We start from the raw sequence: 13,163 nt of genomic DNA on the forward strand, positions 1-13,163 counted from the left end.
GAAAAGCACTTCTGCTATAAGAGTTCGTCCTCGCTCTTGATGCCCAGATTCCAGCTTGCTATAGCTGACGTCATTCCTGTGGGAGAGGCTTGGGGTGTAAACACGGCCACTGCCGCCTGGACAACTGTGGCTGGCTGGGGCTGGGACGGCCTGCCGCTGTCTCTCCAAGCTTTCCTTCAAATCAATTTCATATTTTTTTAAAACCAAATAGCAAATCTGTGTAGACTTTATATACAGTGTTTTATGACCTTTATCACCGAACTCTTTTGAAATCGGAAACAAACACAATAGAACAGAGCAGCAGGAGGCGGGCATAGAGATCTGCAGAGCAGCTAGGAGCTAGTTTACTGGTGACAACTTTCGGTATCTCGTTAGGTTTTACAGCTTTTCTATATGAAGCATGTATTCCTCTGGTTACTAAACAATCTCAGGGCTTCACAGCTGAGTGGGACTGGGCTTGCCTGCCTCCATGAGGCAGCCTGTGTGACTGCATTCATATCCGTGCTTATGGCCCGAAGTGGGGCAGCGCAGTGCTGTCAGAAGGGATCACAGCGGACAGTTCATCTCAAGAGGGTTTTCTGAGCATTAAAGTGCACCTCTGTCTCCTGAGAATTAAAGGGGTCCCCCCCACAGATCCTAAACATCTGTGAATTTGTCCTCGTGGTTTAGAAGGTCTGCTGTCTGCATCACGGCCCTTAAGCTGTGATGTGCCAAAGTGGGAACAGGTGCCAGGTGTGCCGGCACCCAGGCTTGTGGCAGCCCAGAGGTGGGCAGGACATTGGAGGCTTCGCTGGTTGCCTGGAGCCTGGAGGGATGCGTAGTGTTGTGAGGGCGATGGTGGGGCCGGGCCACTGAGAGGTGAGCAGGAGCAGAGCCGGGATGTGGCTGCTGCTGGGGGCGAGCGAGCACTGTGTGGCATGTGTTGTAATGTTCTCATTTCTGCCTGGCCCCACGCGAGGTGGGGGATAGTATGGCATCTCTGTTTAATCCATGAGGAAACAGGCCTAAAGACCGGGGCCGAGGCGAGACGCAAACTGTTTTGCAGAGATGAGGTGGGTGGGGGTCTGTGGTGGGGATGGGCATGAGGCTAGGTGGCAGTTTGGGGCCAGTGTGTTGGGCTAGAGGGTTTGGACTTGACCCTGGAGCAGTGGGATGGTGTTGAAGGTGTCTGGGCAGGTGCTTCTGCTTCGGTTTGGCTCTGGCAGAAGGCGGTGAGGGCAGGGCAGGGAGCGGCACTGCAAGGAAGGGCCTGCAGACCAGAGTGTGCAGGAGGCTCGGGTGGGAGCTTTGTTTCTTATTTTAAATTTCTGTTGTTTCCTGCATGTGCTGTCTCTTCACGGGGCATGGACCAATCGGTGGTGGCTGGTGTTTTCTGGAAGGAACGCTGCGTTACCAGGACCCTGCGCCCACCCCGTTGTGGTTCCCTCGTGCCTTATTTTCAAGCTGCTTATTCTTGGACAGGTTGGGGCTATTTCTGCAGGCGCACCACCTATCTTTCCTGCAGAAACCTCACTGCAGGTAGAATGACTAGATTGTGCTGCAAACCGAGCCCGGGCTCCAGCTTTCCTGATGGACCGGCTCCCGATTTCTCGGGAAAACGAGAAGTGTGGGTGCTCTGTGCTTCTTGAAAGCCAGCCCTGCTTTTCTGACTGGTGCCCGGTAGGGAGCCTCTGAAAGCTGGAGTGTGGGGTGTGGGATGGTGCTGTTGCCGAGACAGGCAGCAGTCCCCCTGCGACACACAGCTAGGGTTCCCCACCCTGGCCCCCATTCCTGCCCTGTCTGTGCACAGTGGAAGTCATTTTGTTGAAGTCTACTCACTGTAATGTACTCTTGCAGCCGCACCTGCTCCTCCCTTTAGACGAGGGGCCAGCAAGCTGCAGTCCAAACCCGGCCAGCCTCCTGTGTGTGTAAATACAGTGGTATTGTAACACCGCTCTGCCCTTGGTTTATGCTGTCTGATTGCTTTCCCGACTAGTTGCCATGGAGGCCGTGTGGCCAGCACAACCTAACATACTACCGGCCCTTCGCAGAAAACGTTTGCATGGCCCACAACAGGGATGGGGTGGAGTGTCGGTGTCCCCACACCCCCAGCACCGAGGGGCACAGCCTGGCACGTGGTGGTCAGTGGACATCTGGGAATTCGAAGTCCATGTGGAGCCTTCCTTACATTCAGGTTCTTTTTGTCAGATGTTGGCACGTCGGAGGAGGGTGGGCTTAGCTCCTAATCTTGTACCCGGCTTTCGGCGTGACGGCTCTTTACATTTTGACTGAGACGTACCCAGTGTACTGTCGGTGACCACGTCCTTTCCTGGCCTGTGCGGTTTCCTGTTTATCATATTTCTTCCTGCTGTCAGTTCCCTTCCTGTCAGGATCATGCTTTCTGGTGTGTTCTGTCCAGCAATGGGGTCTTCCCATTCCTTCCGTACAGAGACAGTCCATCTGCTTCTCTCCCATCCCCACGTTGGGGGCTTCTGCTCGTGCCGCACAGCCGAGGCACATATGCTGAGCTTATTGTTTTGGCTGATGGTGGGTCTTCCCCAAGTGACTGTCTATGTTCTGGAGGGTGACCTTGGGTCGGAGCATGCAGTGGGTCCTTCATCAAAGTTGGTGACTGAATGAGCGCCACCTGGTGATGTGTCCAGGTGTCCTGAGGGTTGAGGACTGCTTAAGAAAGCAGAAGATGATTTGGACTAAAGGTCCCTGGAATCGGGCAGACCTGTGGAGAGCGGAGAGCCTGGCTTTGCCACGGGTGTGACTCTGGCTGCTGGCAGCACTGGGCCATAGAAAATGCTCTCCGGAGACCCCGCCTGGTGCTGCTGTGTGTGCAGCTGGCCGGCAGGCAGCGCCGCACCTGACTCATGTCGGAACCAGCGCCTGTTTCCTGTTTGTGCGCGCCTTCCCACTGGGGCAGCAACAGCCTGCAGTCGGGGTCCCCTGGGCACGTGGTCTGCAGCCTGGTGGAGTCCGGCCTGGGCTCCAAGCTGGGCTTCAGCACCCAGTAGTCTTGTGACCTTGGACAAGTTACTTCTCTCTCCTGACTGCACCGTAGTGTCCCTCTCAGTAAAGCAGGCTTGATGACATAGTACCTTCCAGAAAGGGCTGTTGTAGGAGTCCCATGTGACTCCTCGGCAGGGTGTCACTCAGCAGGGTGTCTGCCTCTCAGGAGTGCTGGCTGCCACTCTGATTAGGCCTGATGTGTAGCTGTAGTGGTTCCCAGTGAATTACAGGCCATCCCAAGGCCATCCCAAATCGCCTGTCTAGCGAGGCAGTTGACACTGGCTGGTACCCAAGTGCAGAGTGAAATTAATCCTGTTACACGGAAATGGCTTTCGATAAGATGGAGTGCAGAGAGATTTTCCCTCTGGTGGGCCGATAGCAGGCAGTCTCCGTAACCTGTTTGACAGGTGAGACTGCTGTCTGGGGAGGCGGGACTTGGATATTAAGTTGCCTTTGTTGGTGAATCTTTCTGGTGGCTTTGTTTCAGAGCCTGGGCCTCTCAGAGTGCTTCTTTAGATAACTTGCCAAAGTATGCAGTCCTTTTCTTCATTACCCAGAGCCACCTTCCCCTGGATTTTAGGTCCCTTTCTCCCTCTGCCTAATGGCAATATTTTCTTTTTGGCCAACCATTTTCAAAATGCTCGGGGCCCCCCTGGCAATGCCTCAGAAAGGAGAGGGTGCCAGGAGAGGTGGGATGCAGGCAGGACTTGTGTGTTCTACATGTAATACCGCGGGTCCAAATCAGATTTTGTTCTGGAAAAATAATAAAAAATGAATTCTGTTACCTACAAAAGGGAGAGAAAGCAGCGTGAAAGCTGTGGCTGTGAGCCAGGCTGGCCCTGTGCCCGCCCGCAGGGACTGGGTGTCTCTCAGCCAGTCTTGTCCCACAGGTCCAAGTGTGAGTCATGCTCGAGTGAACACGCCTCTGACCCACTGAGAAATGTGTTCTCTCACCTCGACTGGCTTCCTGAGCTCCACTCACATGTTGGCCTGCACTTCTTTCTGCCATGGACAAGGCCAGCCGTGTGTGTGTGTGTGTCTGTCCCCGATATGTGGAAGCTGAGTAAACCCCTGCTAACAGGTAGTGCTCCTGGCCTGATGTCTGTGAAAACCAGCCGGCAAGCAGAGTAGCCAGGCAGTTGTGGGGCTGGGCTAGGCCCCAAATACGGCACCGCTTCACCCGAGATGCATACAGTTGGGGGTACTGAATGATTATGCCTGTATTTTAGGGTTTGATCCGGTGAAATCTGGCTTGATGGAAGAACCCGCGCATGCTCTAAGGCTGGTATCTGAAATCCGTAAAACTTCGTAAAGGGCCAGTGGTTTATGCTTTGTGGGCCGTGATGGCCTCTAGCATATTCTCCTTCAGGCTGACTAGCGTGCCGACCCCTGCTCTAAGGGACCGCCGGGGCTGGAAGGGGCTGGAAGGGGCTGGAAGAAGCTGGGTCTGTGTGGTCTTACTGTGGGGGGTTAAAGCAAACAAGTATCAGGCCCCCTTCCACAGGTGCTGTTGCCATAGCAGCGGTGGCTCAGTTGCATTGCCTGTTAGTGCCCCAGGTTTATATAGGAATATAGAATCCAATCCCAAAAGTGTGGTAAGAGATGGCTGCTTTGACAATAAATCATTTGTAATTCTTTGGCTGTGGGTTATTAATATTGGTGTGTTTGATTTTAAAATCAACTTGTACTTGAGAAATCTCACCTTGGCCCCTCATTCTGTAGATGGGGAAACTGAGGTCTAGAAAAGCTAGCAGTGTGCCCAACTGGTGCAAAACTTGGTTTAAAATGTGGGGGGAGGGGTATTCCAAGAAAACTGCACGTACAGGTTTAATGCAGGCATTGGTCCAGTGTGCTCCCCTTCTGGCTCCAACAACGCTTTCTGGTCGCGCGGGTGGAAAGCATTTCACCAGAACACAGTAGCTGCTCAGTTTTCGATGGATGGTTGCATTTACCGGAGGACAAAGTTCAGGCACCTAGCATCTATCTCACAGACCGAATTCCAGATTCCCAGGAGGGTGGCTTATGTTTGCCGAGGGTCTTCCTTTTGTTTCTGTTTTCTTTTTTTCCCCTTTCAGGGGTGCCAGGAGTACAGGGGTGGTCAGCCTCTGTCTCCTAGTGCTTCCTGGGCGTGGGGGTGGGGACTGGTTAGTTCTCAGAGAAGGGTCTTGTCACCAAGGAGACCCACCAAGATCTATCAGTGTCCACTGTAACCTGTGCCCATGGGCCTGGGAAGTGCAGAATCAAAGAAAGATCTGTTTGTACCAGTGAACTGGCAGAACTGTTTGGACTAACAGATTTGAAGAAGACTTCTTAGCAATATCTATAGAAATGAGAATTTTCTGGTCAAGTTTCAGAATTAAAAGACATTTGACTTTTAAAAATCAAGCATGTTAAGATTTAAGGTGGAAATTTGATGGCCCTGAATTGCTGGTAGATAAATTTTCTTTCTCTTGCCTTTGCCAATTTGGTTTTTAATTTAGTAAGAGCTCGTTATCCAAATTTATTTTTATTTATTTATTTTTAAAACTCTGAAGTATTCTTTTTTTTTTTTTCTTTAAATTGGGGAACAGTCCGTTTTTCCAGGACCCATCAGCTCCAAGTCAAGTAGTTGTTTCAGTCTAGTTGTGGAGGGCACATCTCAGTGGCCCATGTGGGGATCGAATCGGCAACATTGGTGTTGTGGGCACTGCACTCTGACCAACTGAGCTAACCGGCCGCCCCCCAGTTATCCAAATTTAAATCAACAGTGCTACATCTGTCGTCCTGCAGGTGTGTGGCTGAGAAGGATGTGCCACTGGTTTTATTTAGAAGTTTTTATAGCTTCAGCGGTCAGATGTAAGCTGGGGTCAGGGCAGCGTGGGTGTGGCTGCACTTTAGCATTTTTCATCATTGTGCCCTAGTGAGAAGTTCTGGAACATGCTTATCATTAGCTGTGCGACCATGGGTGAGTCCCATCATCTCTGCAGGCTGGACGTCAGAGCGCAAGGGTCCTGTCCAGCTTATCCTCCACTGTAACCCAGGCCCATCATGCTGGGCACGTGTCTGTGCTTAATAAAAATATGTTGAATAAATGAATGTACAGTAATACCTTGCTTGCGAGCATAATTCATTCCAGAAGCAAACTACCCGTGTTGCAAGACATCGCTCGTTTACCAAGTTAAAATGTATTAGAAATGTTTGGTCGTCTTGCAGAACACTCGCAAACCAAGTTACTTGCAATCCAAGGTTTTACTGTATTAGTTTTCTATTGTTGGCGTAAAATACTACCACAATTGTAGTGACTTGTACAGATGAAGCTTCTTAGAGTTCTGGGGGGTCAGAAGTCTGAAGTGAGTCTTGCTGGGCCAGAATGAAGATGTCAGCAGGGCTGTGTTCTGTGCTCCTCCAGGAGACTCCAGGGAGAATCTGCTCTCTTGCCTTTTCCAGCTTCCAGAGGCCGCCCCCATTTCTCTGCTCCAAGCCCTCGTTTCACCCCAGCTTCTGTTTCCGCTGTCACATCTCTCTGACTCTCACCCTCCTGCCTCCCTCTGCTAAGGACCCTTGTGATGACTGTGGGTTCGTCTGGATGATCCAGAATAATCTCCCCATTTCAGGACCCAAACTTTAATCAAATTTGCAGAACCCTTTTGACTATATAAGGTAACATAGTCACAGGTCTTGAGAATTAGGACTTCACACTTCTGTCATTCATCCTGCCACAGGAATTTGTGAAAAGACTGTTAATAGTCCTAAGCTCTCTAGCATAGTCCATGGAATAACTCCTCATGGTGAATAAAAGACGCATGTCCTGTTCCTCTGCCTGGGCCCCTCCCCCTGTGGGTGGGCCCTCCTCAGACCCCCACTGAAGCTGGTGTCCTCTCAGGCTGCCCATCTGTTCCCCACCCACAGACCTCTGACGGTGTGTGTTGAAGACTTTTCCTTTTAGGCTCTGCCTGGGTCAGCACAACTTTTCTACAGGTGGCTTTGCGGGCTACATGCAGTCTCTGTTGCATCTTCTTTGTTTTTATAAACAAATGTTAAAAAATGTAAAAAAAAAACCCATATATATCGTTCTTAGCTTGAGGGCCTTCCAGAAACAGGCATTGGCTGGGGCCCTGCCCGGCGTTGGCCAACCCCTGTTCTGGCCAACCCCTGTTCTAGACGGTAAGCTCTGTTAGGCAGGGGCTGCCTGTTGCTATCAGCATGCGGCATTTGTTACGTGTTGTGTGTGTTCGTGCATGTATGTGTGTTGGGGCTGTTTCTGGTTCCAGCCCAGTTGATCTTTTCTGTTGGTTTGAGTTGACAGAAGTGTCTAAAAATTAGATATCATTTAATCTTAATGGAGAATTTCAAGTGGATTGACATTTGAGAGCCTGTGAAATGTGAGTCATTCCAATGCGCATAAGACCCGCCCCACCCCCACCCCCGTCCTCCTCGAGGAGCTTACAGTCCAGCCTGGAGGAGTGCTGTTATAGTTACGACTTCTGGGGGTGGGGCAGGGAACCCTGGGCACCAAAGTTTGAACACTTTTGGTGAGTTCGCACCCCTGGTCATTGCTGTTTGCTCCTGGCACACGAGGCAGACACTGGGAAGGGCTGCTGGCATTAAGTGGCTCTGACATGTAACTTGGGAGCAGTGGGCACCTGTGGGCATTTCTGCTGGTTCATCGCTTCATCGTGCCTTACTCCCCGCCAGTGTGCTTAGCTTCCTGGGCTTGGCCACTGGCTGTGAGCCTCCTCTCTGGGCAGTGGCCGACGGATCGGGGTCTGGGTGAGGAAGGGAGTTAAGTGTTCTACCAGGGTGCTGAAGCCATGTAGGAGATGACCCCTACACATCCATATCCAACTCACAAAGGAACACTCGCCCCTCGGCGTCCATCTACATTCATGCTTTATGAGCGTTTTCTTTTTTTTAAAGATATTTATTGGGGGATAGGAACAGTACTGGGGAATTGGGAGAAGGGGAACAGACAAGTTGCAGTCCTTTTGTTCTTTAGTCTAGTTGTGGAGGACATTGCTTCATTGGCCCAAGTTGGCACCACCATTGTGCTCTTCCCGGGCGAGGCACATCAATCACCGGCTTCTGGATGGCCGCTCACTGCGGCTGCTGGCCGCTCACGCTGGCTGCTGGTACACACGGTAGCCCATGGCAACCCACTGCAGCAGGGGCTGCAGCCTACGCTGTCACCGGCGACTCAGGGCAACCCAGCTCCAGGTTGAGCTGTTGTTCAGCATCTTAGCTGTAGAGGGCAGTGTCACTGGCCCTCATATGTGGGATCCGAACCGGGGCCCTCTGGCATCCCAAGCCAGCTCTTAACCATCACGCCACTCGGCCGGCCCATGAGCGTTTTCTGATACAAAGTACATGCTTATCTATCCCTGCTCCTGAGACAGTGACTGGCAGACCTTGGGTATCAGTGAAGGTTTATGAAATGAGTAAAAGAATGGATATATATCCAGTTTTGTGTAAGAACAAACTGCGTTCACACTTGGCATGGTGGGCACATCTGTGCGGGGGGTGGGAGGGTAAAGCCAGTGTCTTCCGTCTCACTTTTGGGGGCCCTAGTTTGTAACTGATTTTTGTTCCTTGTGCTTTGTATTTGTAGTCTTGGGTCATAAATTATAGTTTTGCCTTGAAATCACCTTTTGGTGCAAAATGCTTCCCCCGGCACACTGGATGTCTGTCCTGGCTTCAGAACAGGCGGAGACGACAAACCTTCCTGCCACAGCTGCTGCGTGTTATTAGCCAGTGGGTGTTTTCCAGCTACCTCCGTTTGTCAGTAAGACAACATCAGCAAGCCTGACTTGGTGCTTTAGCTTTCTCTTCCGTATATTAATTCCAGTGGGGAGTAGTGCTCACTTATGAAAGTGTTTATTTCATGGTCAAGTTTAGAACCTACAGCCAAGGCTGGGTGTAGAGTAAAAGGCCTGAACCTCCTAGTCCTTGGTCCTGGCATGGAGGGAGCACTCACTCACTCTTGGCGGGCGCTCGCTAAGTATCTGAATGAGTGAGTGAGCAAATGAATGAGCTGAGGAGGAAAGTGCCAGTAGACATATAAACACCTGTAGAGGATGAGTGGCAGAGGGAGGCCTCTTTCTTGGTGGTCTTCCTGAGATTTTCTCTGCCTGGAAATGGCAGATGTGGCCAGTACAGCCCCCCTGCGGGCTGTCCCTGGGGAGCACGTGCTCTGTTTTGCATGCTGCACCTTGTAGAGCTGTGCTCCTGTGGCCTGAGCCATGTCTTCTGCCTGGATGCTGGGTCTTTACTTTGAGAAGCACACATGCCCTACTGTTCCTGGGCGGTGACTGACTGGTTGCTTCCCTTTGATTTGGTTTTGCTTGTCCTTGCAACGAACAGCCTTCCATAAGGGGGCTGCTTGCCTCCCTCTTCTGCCTGCCGTGTTTTTGGTGTTCCATGGAAGTGCTACAAGTGATGAGCGTTTGTTTTTCCATCCTGAAGAGAGGTCGTTGACTCGGAGAGAGGACTCGGTGTGTAAGAGCTTACATTTCAGTGTAGCTGATGAGCAGTAGACTCCAGCCATTTCATACAGAGCGTGTTTAACCTGGGGTGGGGACCAGCAGGTCTACAAGATGCTCCTGAAGTGTGAGCGTAACTGCCTGTGCCTGGTAAGGGCGTTTTCTTCCCGACAGAGTCCAAAGCTCTCTGCAGCTCTTCATGGAGACCCATGATCCCTGAAGGATTTAATTCACAGAATCAGAGGTCCTGGTGGATTGACACACTTTTTTTTCTTTTCATTTCAAAGGCAGATCAGGAGCGGTGCCGAGAAAAATTTCCTTACTAGATGACATTTCATCGCAATGTCCGATCGTTTGGGGCAAATAACCAAGGGCAAGGATGGGAAAAGCAAGTATTCGACTCTCAGCCTGTTTGATAAGTATAAAGGAAAATCAGTAGACGCGATCAGATCCTCAGGTAAGAACGAGTCGGAGGCCAGCCCTGCCACTTTCCCTCCAGTGAGAAACTCCACGTCACGGCGGACCATGAAAACCCAGAGTTCCCCGTCTGGTCAGGCAGATATGGTCGTGCAAATCAGCCCGGGCACGCAGTGGTCACCCGCATGTGGTTCTGGGAAGCAGAGGCCCCCTGTGCTCCTCTACTGGCGGTCTGATTTCAGACCTAGAATACCTTGATTCTGCTAAAGTGGGGCTGTTTCCCCCCCCCCCCATCTTATCTTGTTGAAGCCATGGGTATTTTTAAGCCTGAGGGTTAGAATGGAGCTTAATTTGCATTAGAGTTTCCCGGTTTAGATTTCATGGTTCCCGTATTCTGGAACTTGGTGGGAAAAGTTCCTGCTGATGCTATCCACACCCCGTGAGGATTTTATGAATGTTGGGGCCCTGCTCAGGCTTGGCTCGGGTCTAGGCAGAGGCTGGCCTTTCAGTCGTGCTGTAACGAGGCCAGAGCAGTCTCAACTTGCAGAGAAGCGGTTACCGTGTGGGACGCAGGTTCCTGGGCCTGGCTCCTCACCCAAGTCGTAAACTCCCTGAGCTTTCTTGCCTGCTAATAAAAGGGGAGCCTCTGTGGAGATCCCAGCAGCCCCTGTGTCTCTGAAGGCCTCGGTGAAGGGCTTGTAAAGTGAGCAGCAAACACTTCTCGTTTGTTTCCATGCAGCCTACCCCTTGCTTGTGTCCTGTTGCCTTTGTCGTTATCACTTTGAGTTTCAAAGAGCAGCTGAACGGCTCTGGCCTTCCTTCCCTAACTTGGCTGTGCATTGTCTGTTTCCACCCCTCTTCCTGCAGTCATTCCTAGACATGGCTTACAGAGTCTTGGGAAAGTTGCCACAGCCCGGCGTATGCCACCGCCTGCGAACCTGCCAAGCCTGAAATCTGAAAACAAAGGAAACGACCCCAACATCGTTATAGTACCCAAGGACGGGACGGGATGGGCAAACAAGCAGGATCAGCAAGACCCAAAGAGGTGCGAGCAGGGCAGGCAGGTGGTGGGGCCAGAGCCGGAGTTTCACATCACTCCGGCTCCCTTCCCGTCTGCCGAGGGCAGCGTGGGTCTCCCAGGGCAGAGCTGCAGAACGGGGAATTACCAAAGAGAGCGTCCTTCTCCTGACGCCTGCTGCCCGGTGGTTTCTCACTTTCTGCCTTCATTTTTGCTGGCTCCTGGAGCCCATGAAGCAGCGTTTTATGGGCTACCTGGTCCGCAGTGACCAGTGTCCCCTGTGCCTTACTAGGAATGGCCTCTCCACCCCAGAGGAGCTGGTGCAGTCCTTTAGGCGCCACCATGCACATATTTGGTGCTCGGACACTCCATCCTGGTGGTAGTCCCTGTGTGCGGGGCTCCAGGTCGGGCAGGCAGTCTTCCCAGCTGTGGGGCCAGCAGCTTTCGGGAGCCCTACACAGACCCAGCTGTGAAGGAGGACAGCCTAGCCTCCTCACCATCCAGGGTCACTAGCGGCCTCCCTCAAGGCTCACCCCCCACCCCAGCACATCACTTCGGGAAGACATTGGAGGCCAGGGGCTGGCACAAAAGCCATCATTAGAGAAGTAGAAACTGTAGGGCTGCTGCTGCTTGGTGGGGCTGAAAGCGCGAGGCCGGGCTGGTTCCAGCTCTGCCCGGGCTGCACAGCCTGGGCTGCTCCTCAGAGGCCTGAGCCTCCATCAGCCTCCTTCCGCCGCGAGGCTTCTCTGACCGGGTTTCTGCCGGTGGTAAGGACTTCCACGAACGAGGGTTTGGGATTTGTGCTTGGAGGACCGAGGGGCCTGGAGACCTGCTGAGGCCGGCAGGCAGAGCCCCACTGCTGGGTGGGCCTGTTCAGGAAGGAAAGCTAAGCCCCGGCCTCATGGCCCCTCGTCCCTGCCTCTGTCGTGGTCTGGCCGCTGAGGTATCCAGGCGCAGCTGCCTCCAGTGTCCCCCTCACATCGGAAATGGCCACTGGAGCGTTTGTAAAACTTGCTTGTGGTTAGTTCAGAGTGCAGAGAGTGAACAAATAATTCAGTCAGGCGATCACAAGGTAGTAGTAACTGAAATTGGGTCTTAAGAGCTTTTTAGAAATGTTTTCTCACAGTTTGCTTAGGGGTCTTACTGGTGGATGGGGTAGTGCAACTCCTGGTTGGACAGATGTGTGATTCCCGGAGGTGAGTTATCAGCTTATGGAACCTAGAGAATCATTTGGCTTTTGGGCTTCAGTGTCCTGTGAAGAATAATACGGGCCTCCAGGGGTGGTTACAAGATGTAGATGATACAACGCAAGCCAGATGTTTAGCACAGAACCTGGCACAGAGGAAGTGTGTGCAGATGTCAGCAGTTATTATCGTCATTCTTGTCCAGTGGTGGGCGTTACAAACTCTGTAATGAAATGGATAGTACACATTTCAGGGGAAGTATTGAAATCCCTGTGCAATGGAAAGTTCTAGAGAGGGAATTAAGCGCCTCTCCCTCCTTCTCCATCCTCACCCAGCACTGAGACGCAGAGCGTGAGGCAGTTTTCATGAGGCCACGGTGCACGTCTGCCAGGGGAGAGGTCAAGAGTGAGTGCTGGAGAAGCAGCTGACCCCAGGCCCTGGTTCTGTGCTGCCCCTGGGCCACAGCCTCCCTTGGGTCTCGGGGAGGTGACGGGGTTGGGGGTGGGGGCACAATTGCTTAGGGTTGGAGAACACAGCAGTGACACTCCCTGGAAGCTCCTGTTTGGGTAGAAGGTGACGTGAGAAGCGGCTCCGTGGCCTTCGTTTTGTAATAAGCATGGATGGTGACGAGTTACTTGGGTCAAGTAGATGTTGGGAGAGTTATGTTTAGGGTTTGGCGTCAGCTTACAAATGTCCCACCGGCCATGGGTGGATTCTGGCAAGTGGATGGCTGCCCTCCTGAATATCGTCGGGAGAAGGTTGACGAGAAAGAGTGACAGCAAGGCGCCCAACTCAGCAGGAACCTCTCTTCAGGACCCTCCTTGTTACCCCCTCAGGAGGTTACCTGTGCGAGTGAACTGACCGATGCACCTGTTTTGAAGGGCACTTGGGCAATATCTTTTAAACTTCAAAACATTTTTTTAGAAAAGGGTTTCTTTTTTAAAAAAAAGATTTTATTGGGGGTGCTGGCCAAGTGGCGCAGTTGGTTAAGAGCTCACTGAAGAGTGCGAGCTCTGAGCAACAGTGGTTCGAGTCCCAGCCCGAGCTGAGCAGCCACTGAGCTGCCAACAGGTGGCAGGATGACTCAGCTAA

At 52.2% G+C, this 13,163-nt stretch overlaps 1 protein-coding gene across 8 annotated transcripts in view; it reads left to right on the top strand.

The window, feature by feature from the left end:
- The window catches only part of PRRC2B (proline rich coiled-coil 2B), a 75,877-nt gene that overhangs the window by 7,006 nt on the left and 55,708 nt on the right, over positions 1 to 13,163 (top strand). For all 8 annotated transcript variants that reach the window (XM_019638700.1, XM_019638634.1, XM_019638644.1 and 5 more), the window contains exons 2-3: positions 9,740 to 9,909; positions 10,737 to 10,914. In XM_019638700.1, the coding sequence (XP_019494245.1) occupies positions 9,795 to 9,909; positions 10,737 to 10,914 (293 nt within the window). In that variant the 5' untranslated portion in view covers positions 9,740 to 9,794. The remainder of the gene's footprint in view (positions 1 to 9,739; positions 9,910 to 10,736; positions 10,915 to 13,163) is intronic.

The sequence above is a fragment of the Hipposideros armiger genome, unplaced genomic scaffold (genome assembly GCF_001890085.2).
Source record: "Hipposideros armiger isolate ML-2016 unplaced genomic scaffold, ASM189008v1 scaffold_3, whole genome shotgun sequence".
Taxonomy (NCBI): Eukaryota; Metazoa; Chordata; class Mammalia; order Chiroptera; family Hipposideridae; genus Hipposideros; species Hipposideros armiger.